This window comes from Acinonyx jubatus, chromosome B2 (assembly GCF_027475565.1).
Source record: "Acinonyx jubatus isolate Ajub_Pintada_27869175 chromosome B2, VMU_Ajub_asm_v1.0, whole genome shotgun sequence".
Taxonomy (NCBI): Eukaryota; Metazoa; Chordata; class Mammalia; order Carnivora; family Felidae; genus Acinonyx; species Acinonyx jubatus.
This window is the reverse complement of record NC_069385.1, coordinates 145,645,141-145,668,471: the sequence shown is the minus strand read 5'-3', so window position 1 is coordinate 145,668,471 and position 23,331 is coordinate 145,645,141. Positions and strand designations below refer to the sequence as shown.

The 23,331-nt window shown below is 42.6% G+C and overlaps 2 protein-coding genes across 3 annotated transcripts in view; one reads left to right on the top strand and one right to left on the bottom strand.

Annotated features, from left to right (window-relative positions):
• The window catches only part of LOC106989350 (histone H2B type 1-A), a 340,681-nt gene that overhangs the window by 227,129 nt on the left and 90,221 nt on the right, over positions 1–23,331 (bottom strand). The window lies entirely within an intron of this gene.
• Positions 1–23,331, top strand: part of SLC17A1 (solute carrier family 17 member 1) — a 35,051-nt gene that overhangs the window by 2,097 nt on the left and 9,623 nt on the right. For both annotated transcript variants that reach the window (XM_053223232.1, XM_053223231.1), the window contains exons 3-11: positions 3,548–3,720; positions 8,589–8,822; positions 8,907–8,994; positions 9,348–9,434; positions 11,585–11,706; positions 11,826–11,987; positions 13,163–13,295; positions 13,386–13,533; positions 22,804–22,894. In XM_053223232.1, coding sequence (XP_053079207.1) covers positions 3,548–3,720; positions 8,589–8,822; positions 8,907–8,994; positions 9,348–9,434; positions 11,585–11,706; positions 11,826–11,987; positions 13,163–13,295; positions 13,386–13,533; positions 22,804–22,894 — 1,238 coding nt within the window. The remainder of the gene's footprint in view (positions 1–3,547; positions 3,721–8,588; positions 8,823–8,906; positions 8,995–9,347; positions 9,435–11,584; positions 11,707–11,825; positions 11,988–13,162; positions 13,296–13,385; positions 13,534–22,803; positions 22,895–23,331) is intronic.

Below are 23,331 nucleotides of genomic sequence, written 5' to 3'. Positions count from 1 at the left end.
CTCTCTCTCTCTTTCAAAATAAATGAAAAACTTAAAAAAAAAAAAAAGAAAAACCCTAAATAAAAACAATTCGTATTCTTTATTTCAATTCTTACACACTCGTCCACTTAATCAGTGGTGGAGAGTACCAGAAAGGGTCAACTACTTTTGCCCTGTCTCAAGGAGAAAGACCTGGATGGAAGCGAAGACAGGATGAATGGTCCTGAGTCACCGCATCCTTGGACATCAACACGTGGATATTTACTGAAAACTGTTTATTCTGAGTCGGGCAGGGAAAGGACGAGAAGAAAGTAGCACTATGGTCTTAGAATTGCGTGCGTGTCATAGGGAACAGAATCCCGGAAGGGGGCGGGGCAATGAATAATTTATGTAAAGATGAGAGGTCTGTTACATCTCACATTTCTGCTTGTATTATTTTTGCTTTTTTGTGATTTTGGTCATTTTTCTATTGTCCACTTAATCGATACTCAAATTTACATAGGAGTGTATAAAACGCATAAACATAAAAGCACATAAACCATATAAGCTCACATGCATCTATCATTGATTCTGCCCTTCTGCTTAACGTTTCCTTCCTGTCAGGCTCTTGCGGTGTGTTCCTTTGTTAATGTCCCAAGTCCTTGAATTTTCTCTTCTTTTCTGGTTAATATCCTCGGGGTGCACCTTTTGCTCTAACTGCCCACGAGTTGTACCTGCAGTATTTTACTGTTGCCAGGCCTGAGCACTTGACAATTTCCCTTGTGGTTTACTTTCTAACTCAAGACTTACTTAGAAGTAACTCACGTTCTTCCTGGAGTAAGTGAATAAACTGAAATAGGCCCCCCAACGACCGTGACACGAACCCTCCTCTGCACATGACGCCTGCTTCCTCTGGCTCTCTGGAAGCTTTTTTCTCTCCTCCACGGATTTTTTCCCCCGAGTGTTCCTATTAGTTTTCCAGGTCCATTCGTTTTCCTTTTGATTTTATTTAAAAATGTTTTTTAATGTTTATTTTTGAGAGAGAGACAGACAGACAGACAGAATGTGATTAGGGGAGGGGCAGAGAGAGAGAGAGAGAGAGAGAGAGAGAGAGGGAGACACAGGCTCCGTTGTAGGCTCCAGGCTCCGAGCTGTCAGCACTGAGCCTGACGCGGGGCTTGAACTTCGGAACCGTGAGATCATGACCTGAGCCGAAGTCGGACGCTTAACCTGAGACTGTCACCCAGGCGCCCCTTTCCTTTTGATTTTGAAGATGAGGCTTAGAAAGGTTTGGAGCAAGCCATTCTCAGGGTGCATGCATCCATGTGCGGCTGGAGACATTTTTCTGATGGCCCCTGGACAGTCAGTATTAGGCCACAAGTCATTGGAAGGACTGGCTGATGACTGAATGGTTTTCTTCCCTCTGCTGAGGTCCAGGGCCTGTCTGCACAGGGCGAAAGTTTCAGCAGTGCCCCTGGCAAGGCTGTGTGTCGGTGTGTTCACCCTTCACCGAGCCAGGAGATGTTTGGCATCTGGGTATCTGAGAAGAAGGTCTCTTACCAGACCCCTCCCATTGCCTGGGGATTGGTATTTGACTCCTGTTGTCCCCAAGCCCCGGGAAGCAAAACAGAAACAAAAACAAACAAAAGACACTGAGATCAAATGCTTTCAGGGAAAAAAAATCTGCCTTCAAAGATCAGTTTATGCCTTGAGGAGTCCATCTTCACGGAACCCTCGGCCTGAATATTTCATTTTTCCTGGCAGATCATCCATACTTTTAAGGACATATTTTATTTTAAATATATTTCGCCTACTATTTTTATCTGTTTACAAAGGGAGAGCCGTGCAGAAAATGAATTTTCCAGGCATTACCGCCTTTTTTTTTTTTTCTTTTTCCACTTAGCAGCAAATCCAACATTTGTTTAGCTGAACTTCAAAACACTTCAGAATCAGCAATGCCCTTTTACCCTCTCTCCCCCTTCTGGAACTGGGAGAGCCGTAGCAAGTGTCCAGTGTGCCGCAGCATGCGTGGCCAGAGTCCTGGGGACACGTACCTTGTCTCCCCCTTCGTAAGTCCGCAGAAATACCGTGCCCTAGCGGGGGTTATTTCTAGGAACCTCCTTCACATGGGTTTAAGATCATTTCGATGAGATCTGTGACTTTGAGATCTGGAGGAGGCAATGGACGTGGGCTGATATCGTATGATAAGCTGAGACTTTTAAGGAACCGTGGAAGGGGGTGAATGTGTTTTGCGTGGGGGATGAACATGAACTTTTAAGGACCAGAGGGTGGACCGTGGTGGCTAGCCGTCTAAGACTACCCCTAAGATTCTGGCCCCCGGTGTGTGTGCACCTCCCGCAAGTTATTTAAGCAAACACTAAGCTAGGTGCCACCTGGAGGGATTTAGCAGATTTAAACATGGTCCCAAATGAGCTGATCTTAAAATAGGAAAATCATCCAGGAAATTACCCAGCCCTTCGACTTGGGTCTAGAGGTCAGAGACCAAGCAGCTAGGGAGAGTCCAAGTGTGAGAGGGTTCAATGTTAAGCCAGATTCTTTCGGGCTGGTTTCAGAGCTGCAGGAAGCCATGTGACAAGTCACAGGAACAGCCACTTGGAACTGTAAGCATCTCCCAGCCGACAGCCAGCAGGGAGACGGCCACCTCAGTACCGTATCCACAGACAACTGAATCCTTACCATAACCTGAGCGAGAATGGAAATAGATCCTTGCTTAGAACCTTCAGCTGAGAACTTAGCCTGGCTGATCCCTTGATTTTAGCCTTTGAGATCACGAGCAGAAAACTTAAGTGTACTATGCTAACTCTATGCTAAAACTTCTCAACTGCAGAACTGTCTTAACAAATGGGTGTCGTTGTAGGCCATTCGGTTTGCAGACTTTTTTTTACACAGCAAGAGAAAACACACTTAGGAAAGCACATCCACAACAAAGCCTTCGACAAGCGTTGTCTGAAATGTACAAACATCAGAGCTACTCCGTGTAAATCAGGAACCATGGTATGAAAACCAGGGATGCTAAGTGCGGCCAACAATTCACCGGCAGTTCTGATCCAAGGAGAACAGGAAATTAAAGACACGAGGATCGCCAAAGAACCAACGAAATCATCACTATTTGCATATTCCCCACGTAGAAAACCTACCCCAAACAGCAGATGTATTTTTAGAAACGACAGTGACTTTTGGCTAGCTGGCTGGATACAGTATCGACCTTTAAAAGTCTAATTCCTTTCTTTTTAAACAAAATTTTTTAAATGTTTATTCATTTTTGAGAGGCCGAGAGGCAGAGCATGAGGAGGGGAGGGGCAGAGAGAGAGGGGGACACAGCATCGTGAGCAGGCTTCAGGCTCTGAGCTGTCAGCACAGAGCCCAAGGTGAGGCTCGAACCCACGAATTGCGAGATTACCTATGTACAGTATGTATATAATATATAAGTATATATTGTATATAAAATATAAAATATATAATAAATAATATTAGAATGGCTCCAAGTTTCCGAGTGCCCTTCCTAAAGTTACTGTATGTTTTTACCTCGGCTGTGTTAACAACGGACACTTTCTGTTTTACTTCTTAGTTCCAAGTGTTTGCTCCTTCTGCTACGGATTGTCTCTCCTCTTGCACGTCTGTAACAGTATCATAATGTCACAGCGCACATGTCTGAGCCTCACAATGGTGGTCATGGTGAACAGCTCGGACCCACACGGTGCGCCCAACACCTCCACAGAGGAGAGCCTGGATGTCATGAAGGTATATGAAAAATACTGGCTGTAGTCCTAAATTGCAAATCCTGTCTTTCTAATTAGGTGGCGTAGAGATTGCATGTTATCATAATTGATGGGACACTAATAATCAGAAGAAGAAGTCTAAGGCTTCAACCACCTTGCTAATAATAACCTAACTAAACATGTCCCATGATTACAGCATTCCTCGATATTTGTGAAGGGCTTTGTTGTGTGAATCCTTCCCTGTGAAGAAGGATAAAAACCAAGCATTAGGGTGTCTAGAATTGAGATGTTTGGCCAAGCAAAAAAAAAAAAAAAAAAAAAGAAAGAAAGAAAGAAAGAAAGAAAAGAAAAGAGAGAGTGGCAAAAGTAACATTTGTTTTTTTAAAATGTTTTTATTATTTATTAATTTTTTTTCAATATATGATATTATTTATTAATTTTGAGAGAGAGGGAGAGAGCACACCTGGGTGGGAGAGGGGTTAGAAAGAAAGAATCCCAAGAAGTAATACTTGACAAACTCATGGCAGAGAACTTTCCAAAATTACTGGCAGGCACCAAATCACAAGTCCAAGAAGCTCAGAGAACGCCAAACAGGATAAATACCAAAAAGGCAAATAATTAACAACAAGAAAAACCGACTGGACATATTTAAATTGCAGAAAACCAGAACACAGAGAACATCCTGAATGAAGCCAGAGAGAAAAGTATCTTACCGACAGAAGAACAAGGAGACGAATTTAGAAGACTTCTTATCAGAAACCATTCAAACAAGAAAAGAAGGGGAAAAAATCTTTGCAGTGTTGAAAGAAAAAGAATCTGCCAAAATGGAATTCTATATCCAATGAAATTACCCCCAAAGTGAAAGAATGAAGACTATTTCAGGCAAATAAAAACTGAGGTAATTTATTGCCAACAGGCCGGCCATACAAGAAATGTCAAAAAAAAAAAAAAAGTAGGTTTTAATCCAACCATATCAATAATCATTTTAAATATGAATGGTCCATATATACCAGCTAAAAGACAGAAATGATCAGATATGGATAAGAAATAAAGGTCATTAGACATGGAATCTACAAGAAACTCTTCTTAAATACAAAGACTCAGATAGATAAAAAGTAAAAGGATAAAGAAAGATGTGATGCAGCCACGAAAACACTAATCAGAAGAAAACTTAAGTAGCCATATTCATTTCAGACAAAGCAGAATTTATAGCAAGGAAGATTATCAGAGATAAAGGGGTATTACCTAATGATAAAGGAGTCAAGTCTCCAAAAAGATACAATACTCCTGAACATGCATGTCCCTAACAACAGAGCAGCAAAATACAGAAGGTGAAAACTGTTAGAACTGAAAGGAGAAAGAGAGGAATATAAAACTGGTAACTGTTTTCTATTTGTTACATCTGTTCTCTGTTTCCTTTTTTTGAATTCTCTTTTTTGCCTTCTCTGGATTTAATTATTTAAGTGATTCAATTTTATTTCTTCTTTTCATGTATCATTTAGACTTTAAAAAACACCTGTTTTATTTCATTTTTTATTTATTTATTTTGAGCGAGAGCGAGCAGGGGAGGGCCAGAGAGGGAGGGAGAGAGAGAATCCCAAGCAGGCTCTACAATGTCAGTGAGAGCCTGACGTGGGGCTCGAACTCTTGAACTGTGTGTGAGGTCGTGACCTGAAGCAAAATGAAGAGTCAGATGCTTAACCAACTGAGCCACCCAGGAAACCCCCAAAAGACACCTGATTTAGTAGTTGCCCCAGCATTTACAATATACATTTTTTAATCATCTAAATCCACCATCAAATTGGGGTGTCTGGGTGGCTCCATCGGTTAAGCGTCTGACTTTAGCTCAGGTCATGATCTCACAGTCTGGGAGTTCGAGCCCCGCGTTGGGCTCTGTGCCGACAGCTCAGAGCCTGGAGCCTGCTTTGGATTCTGTGTCTCCCCCCTCTCTCTGCCCCCTGCCCCCCGCTCATGCTCTGTCTCTCTCTGTCTCTCAATAATAAATAAATGTTAAAAAAAAAAATTTAAATCCACCGTCAAATAATACCAAACTGCTTCATGTGCACTGCAGGTACTTTATAACACATTATTCCTAATTTTGCTCTCCCGTCTCTTGGGAAAGTGCTGTTATTCATTTCAGTATCCACATTATAAATACATGATTACATTACTGCTTTAAACAAATAGTTACCTTTTAGAATAATTCAAAGTGAAATATTCTTTTCATTTATTTACTTTTAGAGAGAGAGAGAGAGAGGCAGAGGGAGAGAGAGAGAATTCTAAGCAGGCTCCACACTCAGCACAGAGCCCGATGCGGGGCGGGACTCAATCCCACAACCCTGGGATCATGACCTGAGCCAAAATGAGGAGTCGGGACCCTCAACTGACTGAGCCACGCAGGCACCTCCAAAATAAAACATTTTATCCCTTCATTGATTCTTTTCTGATGCACTTCCTTTTTTAATACAGATGCATGTTCCTGAGCGATTTCATTTCCTTCTGCAGAAACAACTTCTATTAAAATTTCTTTTGTGGGTAATGCTTTTGTTTTTATACCTAAGAAATCTTTGCATAGCCCGAGGCAAAAAAACACTCTTCTTGCTATGTTTTCTTCTAGAAGTTGTATAATTGCAGGCTTTACCTTTAAACATATGATTCATTTAGACTTAATTTTTATGTATGTTGGGTTGAAGATTCTTTTTTTACATACAGATATACAATTGTTCTACCACCATTTGTGAACTGTCTTTGGATGTTTGTTGAAAAGTCAGTATTTGTAGGGCTAATACCACTTACTTGGTTTTAAGACTTGTCATAAAGTTATACTAATCAAAACAGTGTGGTATAGCTCACAAAAAAGAGTCAATGAAATAAAATAGAGAGTTCAGAAACCGACTCACACAGATATAAACTCCTGATTTTTTTCCTGATCCACAAAAGAAAATACATAAAATTGGACTCCATTCCATTCCATTCCATTCCAAAGAGCTGTTGAGAGAATAAAGAGAACTGAGACAGGGATAAATGTTTGCAAATCCTGTCTAATAAAGGAATTCTATCAAAACTCGATAAAAATGAAACAAAAGCCCAATAAGAAAATGGGAAAAATGTGAACGGTCTTTTCGCCAAGGAAGATACAGGGAAGGATGGCAAATACTCACAAAAAGATGTCCCACATCATCAGTCATTAGGGACAAGCAAATTAAATCCATAAAGGTTTACGACTACACACCGAAGCTTCTAACATCGCTGGGGAGGATGTAAAATGGTACAATCACTTCAGTGACCTACCGTATGATCCCCCCATTCCATGCCAGGTATTTACTGAAGAGAAATGAACACACATGTCCGTACAGAGACTTGTACGTAAATGCTCACAGTCGCTTTATTTGTAATAGCCCCAGACTGGAAACAAAAAGGGTCAACAGATGAATGAATGCACACGCTACAGTACAGTCCTAAAACAGGGTACTGCTTAGCACTAATCATAAATGAATGCTAAAAATAAATGGATGAAACTCTAAGTACGGCGAATTTATAGAAAACCTCCAGAAAATAAAAACGATGACGTAGTGACAGGCAGAGAAGATCAGTGGTGGGAGAACAGCAGGAAAGAGGAATTACAAAAAGAAGTAAGGAAACTTTTTGGAGGTGAGGAACACGTACATTTCCTTGACTGTAGTGACGGTTTTGTGAGCGTGCATGTAATTACACGTGTCAAGTTGTACATTTTATGTCAAAGATTAAGTATGCACTTTATTGCATCGTTTGTCCCTCAGAAATCTGTTAAAATCTTTTCATCCAATTTTTCCTTGAACGATATCCTGAAACATTTGTAGTATTCCATTGCTTTGGTTTAAATATTGAGAACCCCATATTCTAGAAAAATGGGTATTCGCAGGGGCCACACACGTAAAAAAAGAGCCTCTTTAGAAGATCCAGGGAAACTGATCTCCTTCACATCGGAGTCACACAAAAGGAATTCTCTTCGTGGCCATACAAAGGAACTAGATGGAAGAGAGAGAGAGAGAGAGAGAGAGAGGGAGAGAGAGAGAAAGAGAGAGAAAATACAGCATGTATTTTCCAAACACATCCAAAAGATGAAAACTCACCAGAAAATTGTTTCCACAGAGCAGATCTGAGTTGTAACCTGAAATTACAAAATGCAGCTAAAAACTAGGGAGGCAATTATATTTATGGGCAACAGTAGACACAGGAGCTCAGAGCAGAGGTGGCCCGGTGACAGGAGGCTGTGCTCAGGCAGTAGAGCGTGGAATACAAGTGAGTTGACAGATCTCAGGAGAGGATTTTGGAAACACGAGACAGAACATTTTAGAAAAGGAGAGAACCAAGCACCAAAAGAGAATTGGCCCTCTTCCTTCACTGTCTCATCCAATGATTTTCACGGTTCAGCCCGACACCTTCTCTTCACGATTTGACCGATCATGGTTTCTGTCTCTGGGAGTAGTACGTATGTGGGGAAATGTCTGTCTGGGGAATGAGGGTAACTTAACGGAGGAGTCGGAGGAAGACAGAAGGCAACAGACAATTAATGATGGCGGCAAGTGTAGTGTTCCACAGAAGACCTGACACGCAGAGTAGCAATGTTCCAGGAATAAGTATTAAACGTCTACACCGTATTGGGGGTAGAGACGGTGCAAGGACTCGCCATTAGCCTTGAAGATACCAGTGTGAAATGTCAGTACCCACAGGAAATGATGTTATAAAGGAGCAGCAAAGGTCCCATGATGGAAAATGAAGCAGAGGGGAGCTACTTGACCCCAAGGAAGCCTGCAGACCAGTGTCTCCGCATCCCTGACTATCACAGTAACTCACCAGGATGCAGAGTGGCTCCATGCGACTCTCTCTCTCTCTCTTTTTTCCCCCCAGAACCCCGTGTACAACTGGAGTCCTAAAACCCAGGGCATCACCTTCAGTTCCATCTTCTATGGCATACTCATCATCCAAATTCCTGTTGGATACTTGTCTGAAAAATACTCCATCAAGAAAATGATCGGCTCTGCACTATTCCTCAGTTCCCTGTTTAGCCTGATCCTGCCGATGGCCGCTGAAGGTGGAGAAGCTTGGATCATCGCATGTCGGGCGGCCCAGGGAGTTTCCCAGGTACTAAGATAACGCAACAAGTGAACAGGGCTGGAATTCACAGGAAGCATCAGAGATCAGATGTCCTAATCCTTCTGATTTCAGGGGTCAGCATTAATAGCTCAGCACGCAATATGGGTCAAGTGGGCTCCACCCTTGGAACGAGGCCGACTCACCTCCCTGAGTCTATCAGGTAACGACCTAGGGCCTCGAAGGTGTGAGTGTCACTGCTACCTCACTGTGCCGTGTTCTTCCTAGAGCTGTAAAAGATGTGTGTTTTGAACTGTCCGGGGCTTTGGAAACCATCTGTTCCGGCAGCCCCCCTTTAAAGATGCGGAAACTGTCTAGAAAGGAGAGGCTTCTTTATCTCAAACAACAGAAAAAGGGAGGGGGGGGGGAAAGCAAATATTTTATTCGTTTCTTCTGCCCAGGGTTTTGCTCTACAAACGTATTTCACTGGAAATCGTTCATTGCTACCCTGACGCTACATTATCTCTAGGTTCAGATGTCTGCTCCTTAGGGGCGCTCTTTGTGCTTTCTGATTAGGGGCTCTGCTGGGGCCCTTCATTGTTCTGCTTGTGACTGGAGTCATCTGCCAATCCCTGGGCTGGCCCGTGGTCTTCTATATTTTTGGTGAGTCTCTTTCTGTAAAATCCCAGTCATTATTCAGAACTGAAAAAATTAAAAAAAAAACAACCTGACTATAACGTAATAATTTATATAAAGTTAATGGCTTTAAAAATCGTGAATCTCATGGAGGGTAAGAGGTCAGCCTTCATTAATTTCCTCCTGCCCTGGTACTGGTTCCGTGCAGTTTTACGCTTCCAGTCCTCTCTTCCGGGGAGCCGCCATTCTCTGCGTCCACCTGTCCGTCTCTCCAATTTGGGGGAGCAACAGCTTGCCCTATGACCTCAACTCTCTGCGGGATCGAAGGCGACTTGTTGATTTTTAGTCTGCTAAACACTTTTCTGGTCACGAGGATGGGAAGGATGACTCTTCCAAGTTCCTTACGTGCCGGATCAGAAAGCAGAAGTCTCTCTCCAGGCCATTCTGAAGTTAGCGGGGTCAACACAGGACGAGAAGACATATTATATTCCAGTGTAGTACAAATCAGTAGCTTTATTTGCGACTTTTACATGTTCCTGTGTCTTGCCCCGGGCCTCACAAATGTTAGAGCTGGCCAAGCCTCCATGCCCACAAATCAAGTGGAGGTTCTTCGGTCCTGAACCTGAACTCTCAATCACATCCAACCATATCGGGGGCAGCGGGGGGGGGGGGGTCTGCCTGACCCCCTGACCAGACTTCATTCTTCTGGCCATTCCTGCTCAGTCTTCTGCAGACTTTTCCTCTTCTCCTTGCCACGAACTCCTGGCTTTCTTCAAAGCTCTGCCTCAGGCTCCTCCCCTAGGACCGTATTCCCTCCCTAAAAACGTGATTCATGCTAAGTGTCGGTGACCGCTTACTAACCACGCATCTCAGAGCGAGCAAGCTGACCTTTCTGCACATCAATATTCCCTGACAGCACCACAGGACTTTTCGGAGGGCTAAACTGTCACACAGAAACGTACGTATTGCCCATGTCTTAGGGGGCTTCTCTCCACTTACGCGTCACCTTGGGATTAGGTCCTCAGGCCACGGAGTGAGGTGGGAGTTGTATGTTGTCAATATGCTTTAAAAAAATTTTTTTTTGTTAATGCTTATTTGTTTTTGAGAGAGAGAGAGGCAGAGCACGAGTAAGGCAGGGGCAGAGAGAGGGGGAGACACAGAATCGGAAGCAGGCTTCAGGCTCCGAGCCATCGGCACAGAGCCTGACGTGGGGCTCGAACTCCCGAACCACGAGATCGTGACCTGAGCCGAAGTTGGACGCTCAACCAACGGAGACACCAGGACCCTCCCACCCCCCACCGCCTCGCCCCAGCCCTTGCTTCCTCTCCAGTCACACTGGCCTCATAACCTAGGGCTCTGGCACTCTCTGCTCCCTCTGCCTGGCCCCACATCCACATCCCAGCCTCCACGGAGCCTGACACTCCTCACCTCCTCCCCCCGCAACTTCTCTCTACAGCTCTTACCACTGACATTTAACACCTTTTACCTACTTACTTTTCATGCTCTCCTTCTCATCCACTAGAAAATAAACTCCACGAAGACAGAAATATCTGTCTGGTCTATCCACTGCTGTACCCCTAGCGCCTAGAATAGTGAATGGTACAGAATGAGCATTTCATCACTACTTTTCGAATGAATGAATGCATTTCTGGAAGATGCACTGACGAGCACTGCACCCCCTGTCCTAACAGGATTGCTAAAGGGTCATTAGTACAAAACACTCAAAAACGACAAATCCTTTGGCAAACTCATGGAGGACTTGTATAATCCCTCAGGCCAGGGCTGTATCTTAGGAGCATGGCCAAGACCGAAGCTCCCAAAGCTAGGTGATGGTCAAGCCCTTTGAGGTCTCGGCTGTGCCGTCTTCTCACGGTGGGGCACATCGGGGATCTAGAGATGAGGGTCTGTCTAGGAGCAGGGAGGTCCACTCTCATGAGTGGAGGGATACTGAGGCTCAAGGGCCAGAGGGCTTGCCGCCCTTTCCGCAAAATTCATTCTGGAGGCAGAGGCAGCCTCGGATACAGAGAGGACTGCCCAAAATGCAAGCCTTGCTGTAAAGTTGCAAAGAAGAAAGAGGAGGTTCAGGTTCTCAGACCGATGACGAGACACGTCAAGGTGGGAAGGGCACTTACTACGGACAGAAGCAATTTCAATTCTAACCTGTTCTGCTTTGAGAGGCGCCTGTGGCTGTGGCGTGAGTCTTCTCTGGTTCCTTCTGTTCTATGATGACCCCAAGACCCACCCGTGTATAAGCGTCAGTGAGAAGAACTACATCTTGTCATCCCTCAACCAGCAGCAGGTAGGACACGGACGCTCCACGGTGGCAGCTCCCAGATTCTGTGCCCAAAGAAACCGCGTTCCAGCTTCTCCTAATGGGCTGACAGTCAATGTTTCGTTGTTGTTGCTGTTTTTTCCCAGAGCAGCTCAAGAACACGGTCTCTGCCGATCAAGGCTATGATTAAGTCTCTCCCACTCTGGGCCATTGTTTTCGGTTCTTTTGCTTTCCACTGGACAAACAACATCGTGCTTTTCTACACCCCGACGTTTGTCGACTCCAACCTTCATGTGAATGTAAAAGAGGTAAGGACACCTTTCCTCTCCTTTTAACTTTATGAAACTTCTCATGACTCTAGTCCTAGCTCTTGGCCTCTCTACACTGTCTAGCTGATGCTCTGCACCTGGAGACTCACTGTTTCCACTTTTTATGTCACCATTTCCCGGAACAAAAGGTGTAGGCACCGTGTCTGGCCCCCGCAAAACACAGTCCTGTTCCCGTAGTGCCTTTCCCCACCATTCACTGTATGTATTATTGCCCTGCTGTAGTACTCAAGGCTCAACACCATCGTTCCCTACAGGGACTCATCCTCCCCTCCACCGTGCCCAGTCACACCCATCTTATTTCTTGGAACAAGGCAATGAGTCCCGGGCTGAGAACCCATGACTCAGCTCTTGCTTTGAAATGACGGGCTCTCGCATTGCTTGTCTGACTTGGAGAATCACTGATGCCTGGAACCTTATGTCTGATGCCATGGTAACCAGAAAAGACTCCCATAGAAATGGAATGCCCAAAGTGGCATTCTGCAGTGAATCTCCAGGAACCCAGCCTAGGGGCCAACATGACAGTGAGGTCATTTAAGCTCTTTCTGATTCAATTTTGCCCTCCACGAGACCATGGAGGCGTTGAAAGAATTAATAGCAACGATCTAGAGTAAGCACCAGATAAATGTTTGTAATTGTTATCATCACTCTTTCTCCCCCGAGCCAGCTGTCCCCATTCCCAAGTGTAGTCTTCATCTCTATTATCCAGAACTTTCAGTTCCCGTGACACTACCAATAGAAAACTAGACATACTGTGACAACCGTTTTTTATTTATTTATTTACTGGAGTGAGAGAGAGTGTGAGCGCACGAGCAGGGAGAGGGGAGAGGGGAGAGGGGCAGAGGGAGAGTGAGAATCCCAAGCAATCCCTCACTCAGTGCAGAACCTGATGTGGGGCTCGACTGCACAACCCTGGGATCGTGACCTGAGCCAAAATTAAGGGTCGGACACTCATCTGACCAAGACACCCCGTGACAACTATGTCTGACCTCAAGGCTATTTTCCTCTTTCTTTTGGGTGGTGTGGCCCCAAGTCAGAATTCTGTGGTTGTATGTTGATGGTGTCTCCTATGGCAATACAGATGTTCAGTTCTGAACTTCAGTGTAGGGATGGCTCTGGCTACCGGACTCATCCTTCCGATGACATTTCTTTCTCAGAATGGGCTGCTGTCAGCCCTCCCCTATTTGTTTGCGTGGAGCTTTGGTATCCTGGCAGGTCACGCTGCAGACTTCTTCCTGTCCAGGAATATTCTCCGCCTCAATACCATCCGGAAGCTCTTCAGCACACTAGGTAAGGAACAGCCAGGACACTCAAGCACTTTGAGTTACTTCACCCCATCTTCGGGACGCCCCTAATTGTGTTGTCTGGATGGCTCCCCAGGACTCTTCCTGCCTCCCTTCTTCGGTCTGTGCCTGGTTCACCTGAGTTTCAGCTTCTACAGCACCATCGTTTTCCTGATACTTACTGGTTCCACAGGAAGCTTTTGTATGGCCGGACTACTTATAAATGGCTTGGATATTGCTCCCAGGTACGGTGGTAAACATCTCTTTCTTGTATCCAAGCTCTCCAGGGCGCTTTAAGATTTCCACCGTGTTGTGAGTTCATGGCCGGCAGGCCAAAATGCTTCCCAAAGAAGCATCAGTATAGTTCAGAAATCTCCTCTAAGTGATAATTATGTGCCTAATGATATATTAATGTGTGCAACTCTTATGTGTATGAAGTGTAGCCCAGTGATTCACAGCACAGGTTCTAAAGTCGGAAGGTTCGGTTTCGATAATAGTGTGAACACGCCGCTCAAGCAACCTGCTTACCTCCTCTGTGCCTGCTTCACATCTACAAAACGGGGGTAATAAGAGAATGTGGACCTCATAGGGTTATTAGAGGATTAAATAAGTTAACGGGTCAAATACACAGAAGAGCGCCGGGCACACAGCAAGCACCGCATAAAGGTTAGTTGCTCCGCTGTCGTTGTTAGTGTATGCGTGTTTATATATTATGAATCTTCGTGACAACCCCCCAGTTAGTAAACATACTTATTTAACAACCAAGGAAACTGAGGGTCAGATACTTGTCCGTCTAAGACCTCATCAATGGTTTGGGATCTTACTTAGGATTTGAATCCAGATCCGTCTAGCAAGATCTTTTTGCTCTCTTTACTGTTCTGCCTTTTAATCGCATTTAGTTTAACGTAAATTTTTTATTTAAAATTTTTTTAATGTTTATGTTTTTTTTTTTTGAGAGAGAGAGAGAGAGAGAGAGAGAGACAGGGTGTGAAGCAGGCTCCAGGCTCCAAGCTGTCAGCACAGAGTCTGACATGGGGCCTGACCTCACAAACTGTGAGATCATGACCCGAGCCGAAGCCAGACGCTTCACTGACTGAGCCACCCAGGGTCCCCAGTTCTGCCCTTGTTGAAGATACACTAAGTGTGATTGATGGCAGCAGTTCTGCCATTGGACAGCTCCAGGGGGCGCTGTCTACATCGTACTTTGCGGGGCTAGTAGTCCCTGGGGAACTTAGATCCACTATGAACACGATTCTCTGAAGTTTAGTAAAGCAGGGGCCGTGGGGGTAGAGATGCAAAATCAACAAAAATAATCCACTTATCAACTCCTACAAAGAACCTCGTCCATCATATCTACACAAGGTGAGCGTCAGAGTAATGAGGACATGTATCCATTTGTTTTATTCAGTTCCAAGACCCTCCTTAAAAATGCCCACAGGTGTTCTGATCACCTGGAGTTGTATAAAAATGTGTAAGGATTATTTGATATAGAAAGCACCATGTCAACTGAGCCATATGCACTTTGAGGTCAAGAATGAGAAAGGAGGGGCGCCTGGGTGGCTCAGTCGGTTAAACGTCCGATTTCGGCTCGGGTCATGATCTCACGGTTCATGGGATCGAGCCCCACATCGGGGTCTGTGCTGACAGCTCAGAGCCTGGAGCCTGCTTTGGATTCTGTGCCTCCCTCTCTCTGCCCCTCTCCCACTTGTGCTCTCTCTCAAAAACAAATAAACATTAAAAGAAAAACCAAAAAGAATGAGAAAGGAAATTATAAATAGTAGCATTTCTTGAGTATTTTCCATGTGCCCATCATGCCGCAATGTGAATGAGATCATGTTATCCACATGAGTGTGGGCGAGGAAACAAAAGAGCAGGGTAAGGAATTTATGTTAAGTCATACAGCAATAAGGACGGAGGGTGCATACCTACATACATCTGCTTCCAAAGTGGACCAGCTGTAGTCACTCCCTCAACAGTGCCAGTTGCTAGCATCGGCTCAGTAGGACCTGAAATATCTCAACCAGCAGGGGCTGGGGTAACACAGCACTTGGCCTGAGTTTCACTGTTCCAATGGACCCAAACTCCAGGTCGGCCAGCTAATTTTGTAGAGTCGGGGAGAATAAATATCCTAATACACAAACTAGAAACAATTCTCAGTCTCTTAAGCTAGGTCATCCTCGGTCTTTAGGGCATATGTGCATTATAGCTCAACCATATCAATGTGTAGGGCTTAATCGCCTTTTACTAATGGGATGGAGACCAAACTTACTTAAAGCAGAATGTTCCTAATCATATACTTCTCTTGCCTATTAGAGAGAGTTCTCTTAGCAGATACAGCTCTGAATTGTCCTCTCGGGGAAATTTGGTCTTTGTTAGAACTGAAGAGTAGTACAGGGATTATATAGGTTGGAGCAGAACAAAGGTGGTGGGGAAGAAAGTTCTGGAAGGAAGCAGAAACACACACATGTGGTTTTGTGAGTACTGTTTGGAAACTAGGATTGAGTGAGACAGAGAAGACCTAAGAATGTAGTGGCCACTATTGCTTATGGTGGGTACCAAGAGTAGAAAAGCCTAGAGAATTAGAAAGATGTTCTGTGATGCGTTAAGAAGAAACTGTCATTGCCTTGACATTCTTAAAAGAAGGCTCCAAAAAAGATTTGAATTACTTTAAATTATTATTTTTCAAATAATTTTTTAAAATGTTTGTTTAGTTTTGAAAGACAGAGAGAGAGAGAGACAGAGAGACAGAGTGTAAGCAGGGGAAGGACAGAGAGAGAGGGAGCCACAGAATGCAAAGCAGGCTCCAAGCTTCGATCTGTCAGCACAGAGCCTGACCCGGGGCTCGAACTCACAAACTGTGAGATCATGACCTGGGCCGAAGTCCAATGCTTAACTGACCAAGCCACCCAGGAGCCCCCACTTTTAATTATTTTTGACTGGATGGATTGTGCACCCCCTCCGTGTGGGTCTCAACTGTAGTTCAGGTACTGGAATATTATTTGGGCTCTACTAAATCATAGTACACCAAAATATAAAACGGATAAAATTGAAAGTCTCCTTCAGTGGCTATTTAAATTTCCAAAATGCTTTTTACCCCAGACTGTTGCAGCTGAGGAATGAGCAAATGTAGAGCAGACTGTTGTCCAGAAGATTATCCTGCGTTACAGCAACCTCCAGGTTGTTTTCATTCCTCATATCAAATAGCTACTGTTTGAGGATTGAATGGCATGAGGATTAGAGCATCACACGCTCTCCCCTTGCCACTCTCAGATCAAAAGAACCATCCGTTCCATCGTATGGATGGGTTCATGGTTTTCAGAGGAATTGTCAAGGCATTCAGGATCTTGACACTGAAGATTCTGTTTATTTCTTCAACTATGGAATTAAATCACCTCTCTTAGTACAAATAGGTCACATCCTTTCCCCGGTAACAACATGCTAAAGACTTCTGAATCTGGGAGGAGAACACAGTCGTCAAAGATGTCCTAGTTACCGAAGAGGTAACAGGACAAATATAAAGAAAATCGCTCCTACGCTTGTCATAGTAAAATTACCAAAACCAGAAAGGTGGGGAGGGAGAAACAGAGATCTCTTAAAAACAGCCAAGTGCAAAAGGCACGTTGCTTTCAAAGAAGAAATAATAAGACTGGCAGCTTCTGAACAGGAACGATGAAAGCTAGAAACGAATCTCAAATAGGTAAAAAAAAAAATAATTAAATAAACTAAAATCACTGTTAACTAGAAATCTATCTTCAGCAACAATTCCTTCAAGAATTAAGGTAAGATAAAAATATTTTCAGGCAAATTATGAGAATTCACCAGCAACAGACACCCAATGAAAACTTATTAAATGGGAATTCTTTGGACAGAAGAAAAATAATCACAGATGAAGCATAGAAATATGGAATGAAGAAAGAGAGATAGAGAGGAAAAAATAAAATAAATCCAATAATTATTGAATTCACAAAAGACAATACCATTAGGGTATAAAAATATGTAAATTAAAATGCACAACAATGAACAGCACAAAAGATAAAAAGGTACAAATGAATATGTGAATACGTGTTCTAAGATGTTTTCATTAATGGGAATTTGCAAGACTATTCATTTATATTAGACTAAAATAAGTCAAGAATATATATTTTAATCTCTAGGGTAACTACTGAAGGAAAATAATGATGTAAAGGAAATAGTTTTAAAAAACAATGAAAAAGAAGTAAAGAGTAAAGTTTAAAAAGGAACATAAAATTGGTGGGAAAAAGAATGATGATCATTTTAAGTCAAATGTATCAGAAAAAAAAAACATAAAATATAAAAGGACTATATGTTCCAAATTAACTTAATCTGGATTAAAATAAAAACAAAACCAAAATATAATAGATTAAAAGCAAAATCAAGGAAAACAGATCAGCCAAAGTAGACTTTAAGTCAAGATGCATTACCAGAAATAAGAATTTTTAATGATTATTTCAATTCACTAGAAGATATAAGTTTCTAAGTAAGTTTCTATGCACCCAACATTGTACAACTGCAAAGCAAAATTTGAGAAAACTGTTCAACTTCCACACAGGATTGAGCAGCTGTGGATGACTGACATTCCAGGTGGGAAACCTTTGAAAAGGCCAAATAAAGTACCAAAAGTAGGGACGCCTGTCTGGCTCAGTCAGTAGGGTGTGCGACTCTTGATCTTGGGGTGGTAGGTTCGAGCCCCATGTAGGGTGTAGAGATTACTTGAAAAAAAAAATCTTTAAAAGACATACCAAAAACAGTCATTAAAAGACATCAGGCTGCAGCAGAGGCCAATAAGACCAAAAACACAAGGGGACGGCACCTCTGAGGTGAGCGGACAGTTCCTGCCACTTTTTTCTTGGGGTCATGTGCCAATTGGCAAATGGCTAATAATCCAGGTTTGGCCCTGGGAGGAGGCTGCTTCTCTGGATAGAGAGATTAGCCAAGCTTCCAGGTGCACGGGCTGGAGCGACAACATCGGAAATTAAGAGAATTTGAACATAAAGTCACTTTCTCTCCTTGAGATATTTGTTGAATTCTGAAGTTCGACAGGGCAAGTGGCAGAATTTCCTATACTATCTGTACAAAGGAGACAAGATCTACCAAAGCCTGGAGGGCCCCGGCCAAATATACTGAACTCTCCATGTAACAACATGGAGTGCAATACCTAGGGGGGTTCTAGAGGTAAACTGACTCTTGCCAACAGTGGAACCTAGCCTCATCTTACTTCATTCCCTAATTAGATTAGTGATGTATTCTCTCCTCTCCAAATCTAGTACAGAGAACAGTGAATCTTTTCTTGAAAAGTATGACATATTCTTGGAGTCCCTACAGCTCTTATTCACAATGCCCAGCATTTAATAAAAAATTACTACGCATGACAAGGGATAGGGCCATGTGATCAGTAACCATAAATGCATCAGAAATAGTCCTACCACTGATACAGATATTAAAGTTATCAGGTGAGAAGAACTTTGCAATAGCTGTGATGAATATACCAAGAAACCAGGGGGGAAAGCTGAAGAAAAGAGATGAAAAGATAAAGAATTTGACCAGCAATGGAATCTATAAAAACAATCAAATGCAAGTTTGAGAGCTGAAGAATAAAATGTCTGCAATTAAAATCTTAATAGATAGGGTTTTTAAAAATTTTTTTATTGTTTTTTTTTTTATTTTTTTTGAGAGGGAGAGAGAGACAGAGAGCAAGCAGGGAAGGGGCAGAGAGAGGGAGAACCAGAATCGGAAGCAGGCTCCAGGCTCTGAGCTCTCAGGACAGAGACTGATGCGGGGCTTGAACTCACAGACTGCACGATCATGACCTGAACTGTAGTTGGCCGCCCAACCGACTGAGCCACCCAGGCGCCCCAATAGATAGGTTTAATGACAAATTAGCCACAAAGAGAAGACAGGATTGGTATATAGGAAGGTGTATCATAGGAAATATCCAAACTGAAATATACAGGGAAAAAAAAAAAGAGAATAAACGGAAATGTGGAATGAAGTAAAAAGGGTAACAAATCTGTACTTGAGTCTCAGAAGGAAAGGAGAAATAAAATGGGACATAAGCCATATTTTATGAGAAAACAGCCCCAAATAATATTAAAGTAATGAAAGATGGTAAACCACACGTGCACAAAGCTCTGTGAATTTCAACCATGTGACATGTAAATTATAATATACACATTAAGAATGCCAAAAACCAAAGACAAAGAAAAAAATCTTAAAAGGAACTAGAGAGAAAAGGCATGTTACTTTCAAGTTGCACAATATTAAGCCTGACCTCTGGTTTCAACAGAAACCATGAAATCCAGAGGTAATGAGATGAGCTCTATAAAGTGCTAAAAGAAATAAATGTCAGCCTAGAATTTTATACCTAGTGAAAACACTCTTCGAAAGTCAAAGCAAAATAAAAATGTTTTCAGACAGAGAAATTGTCACTAGTGGATGTTCACTAAAAGAGATACCAAAAGAAAATTTTCAGGTAAAAAGAAATTATCCCTATTGAAACCTGATTGTGCTAGGACAATTCAGGAGCGACAAGGGGGTAAATATGTGTGTAATTATAGAGACCACTGATTTGCAAAACAGTAGAGAATACCTTGTGAGTTGAAATGCACATCAAACCAAACTGCATTAAGGAATTAAAATACAGGATGCAACAATGCAAAGAGGGAGATGCACAGAAATGTTAAAATATTAAAATCTTAAAAATGTTCTAAGCTTCTGGTGTTGTAGAGAAAAGAGTAAAAGTATAATTCATACTAAAGTGAAAAGGACATGCTATAATATCTTCAGTGCTTGAAAACAACAGTGAAATACTGTCATAGACGGAAAAAATAAAACCGATGAATCTAGAAGAAAGAAAAAGTGGAATGTGAAAGCGGACGTCAAAAAGAAAATAGTGAAGAGATAAAGACAGTCTTAAGTATATCAGTTATTGTATTAGACCAATATGGATGAAATATTCCAAGTGAGTATCAAGACTGTCCAGCTCAATGATAAAGGACACTGTAGCCTGCTACAAATAAAACATGCAATAAACATGAGGACATAGCACGGATGCAATTAAAGGATAGAGACAGGTATCCCACGCAAATATTAACCAAAAGAAACTTGAAACAACTATGCTAGTATCGGAAAAAGTGGAACACTACTAGAAATAAAGTGTTAGTTCACAATGGTGAAGAGAAAAATATCAGAATTATACCTCTGAATCCAAGAATACAGCCTTAATTTATGTTCAGTACGAACAGAGAGGACTCAAAGAGCTAGACAAACGTACCACGGAGGGAGAAATTTTCATAACCTCTTTGAACAGCTTGTACAAAATATGAGGGAGACACGAAGTTAGTAAAGACGTGGACGACTAGAATGACAAGAACAAAATGTGACGGGCTTGACCTAATTGACGAATATGGAACATGACACTGTGCTCAACGAGGAGAGGATCCCAATTATTTTCAGTTGCCCACAGGACAGTTACTGAAACTGACAATATGCTGGGTCATAAAGCGAGCTGCAATTAATTTAAAACGATTGAAATCATTCAGAAGAGTAACACCTTGGACTGCGAGTAACTTGTCCTGTGAGTGTTCTGCAGGACAAGCAAACATTTCTAATAAATTTTAACTTGATAAACGAGCGACATCTTGCAATATGAGTTGTACATGAGGCCAAATGTCACCTGATCACAACTGAGCCAACGGTTCTTGAAATTAACTCTGATATACACGTGGTTTCAATTACAAGGATGTTTCTGGAACGAATTATGCTCACATACCAAGGTTTTACTGTATATTCTTAGATCACAGTGAATTAAGGTTGCCATCAAAAGTAAATGACACATAACCTATTGCTTTCAAATTAATGTCTGAGTTAAAGAAGAAATCACAGTTGGAATTAGAAAATACTTTCACTAAATTATAATGAAATAGGACATTTCAAAGTATGTGGGATGGTTTTAAAATCATGCCCAGAGAGACATGTATAGCTTTAAACATATACATCGAAAGACAGTTAAGTCTTCAAATCAGTAATCATGTTTTGATCTCAAGTAGCCAGGAAAAAAGGAGCAAATTTAACCCTCCCCCCAAATTATGAAGATTAGGGGGAAAAAAGTCATAACATAAAATCGATAATGTCACAGGTTGGTTCTTTGGGAATTAATAAAATTGATAAAATAATGAAGGCTGATTAAGAAAAATAAAGAGAAAAATGGTCAAATGAGTAACATCAAAGTGTGCATTATGGTAAGTCACAGCATATAAAAAGGAAATCATATTATGGACAACTTCATGTCAGTAAATCTGACAATTAGATGACACTGAAAAGTTCTTCAACACACACACACAGTCATAAAATATAATTTTTAATATCGTTATGGGGAGAGGGGCTCATGAAGGCAAATGTGACAAAGGCCCACAAAAGTCCTCAGTGGCCCAATTCCCACAAAGACCTTAGGGGTCCTACCGCTAAAATGAAAAAGGGAACTCTACCTTCCGGGGACAGTTGGAGGTCTCTGCCCCGATCTGCACCTGTGGCTGCTCACGATCATAAATGTTCTTCTTTACACACTAGGACACACCCTCTAGCTCCCCCGAAAAAGCAAATCAAATTTGCACCCAGTGACTGCCTACGGCTGCTTGCAGAGACTCTGGGTCCCTAGGTGATGCCTCTCTTAAGACACAGAAACTAACAGACCAACTACACACAGCCTCCCACATGTGAAGGCAGAGGAGGAATAAAATAGACCCAGGGACACAAAATCAAATGGACAGAACAAAGCAAACAGAAAACCCTCACTCTCAGAAAAAGGAAGAACACACAGAACCTCTAATGGTGAAATCTGTTAGGCAGGAAAGGTCTGGTGACCTTCTCCCCATCCTGGAGAGAACTCATTTCTCGGTAAGACACTGATTCCGCTCTCTGAAAGGCACTTCCTTGTGCTCTGTGGATTGACAGATAGATTTGACCCCTAGTCTACTGATCGTTCTCTGGGGCTTCCCTGCTTTTGTAGTTGACTTGTGGCAGAGCTGGGTCTGGGTACCCAGGACTGGCCAAGCACTGTTGTTTGGAAACTAGCTTCTGCCCTCCTTGTCTGACGACTGGAGCAGTCGCTGGGGCCAGGATCTGGGACTGTGGCAACAGGCCAGGTGAATAGAGTCCTTCGATTCTGTATTAACCCTAAACCGGTTTCTATTGCCAATAAACATCACTTTCCAAATTTCTCAACTGTATTTACAGATTTCCTAATCCTGCTGGCTGCCACTCTATATGGTCTCATTTTCTCAATCTCTTAAAAAGCCAACTTTTCTGACTTTGTGCTGTAACCGGAAAGTTAATTATACCGGCATACTTTTTTGACATTTTAATGGAATTTGAGGAGGAGGAATGAAAAATTCAGGAAATAAACAGTGAGCTCTCTTAAACCTCATTTCATTAGGCTGGCTTTTCCTGTAGTGTTTGTACGACTTTACATCTGTGTCTTGTCGTTCTTTTTCGCACAGTTATTATGGATTTCTTAAGGGAGTTACAAATGTAATTGGAATGATAAGAGGACTAATTTCTTCCATTCTGTGTGGAATGATCCTGAATGAGGTAAGGAGCATCCAGACATGGGCGGTTACCTTTCTCATATTAATTGTGCAGAAAGAAGGTAATGGATATACAAACAATGGTAGAGGTGACATCTGCCAGAGGTGAGTAATGAGATACTCTGTCACATCAAACCTGGTCAGATCAGGCATCCCTCCAAACCTACAGATAATACAATTTCTTTCTCACTGGATGTCAATTAGTTGTGCTGGGAACATTTTCGTCGTTGGTCAGGGGGACAGAATTGGACCTCTGTGATTTAAAAAAAAAAAAAAATTGAGAGAGAGAGAGCACACACAAGTGGGGAGGGGCAGAGAGAGAGGGAGACCCAGAATCCAAAGCCGGCTCCAGGCTCTGAGCTCTCAGTGCAGAGCTGGATGTGGGGCTCAAACCCACAAGACCTTGAGATCATGAGCTGAGCCAAAGTCTGACTCTTAAAC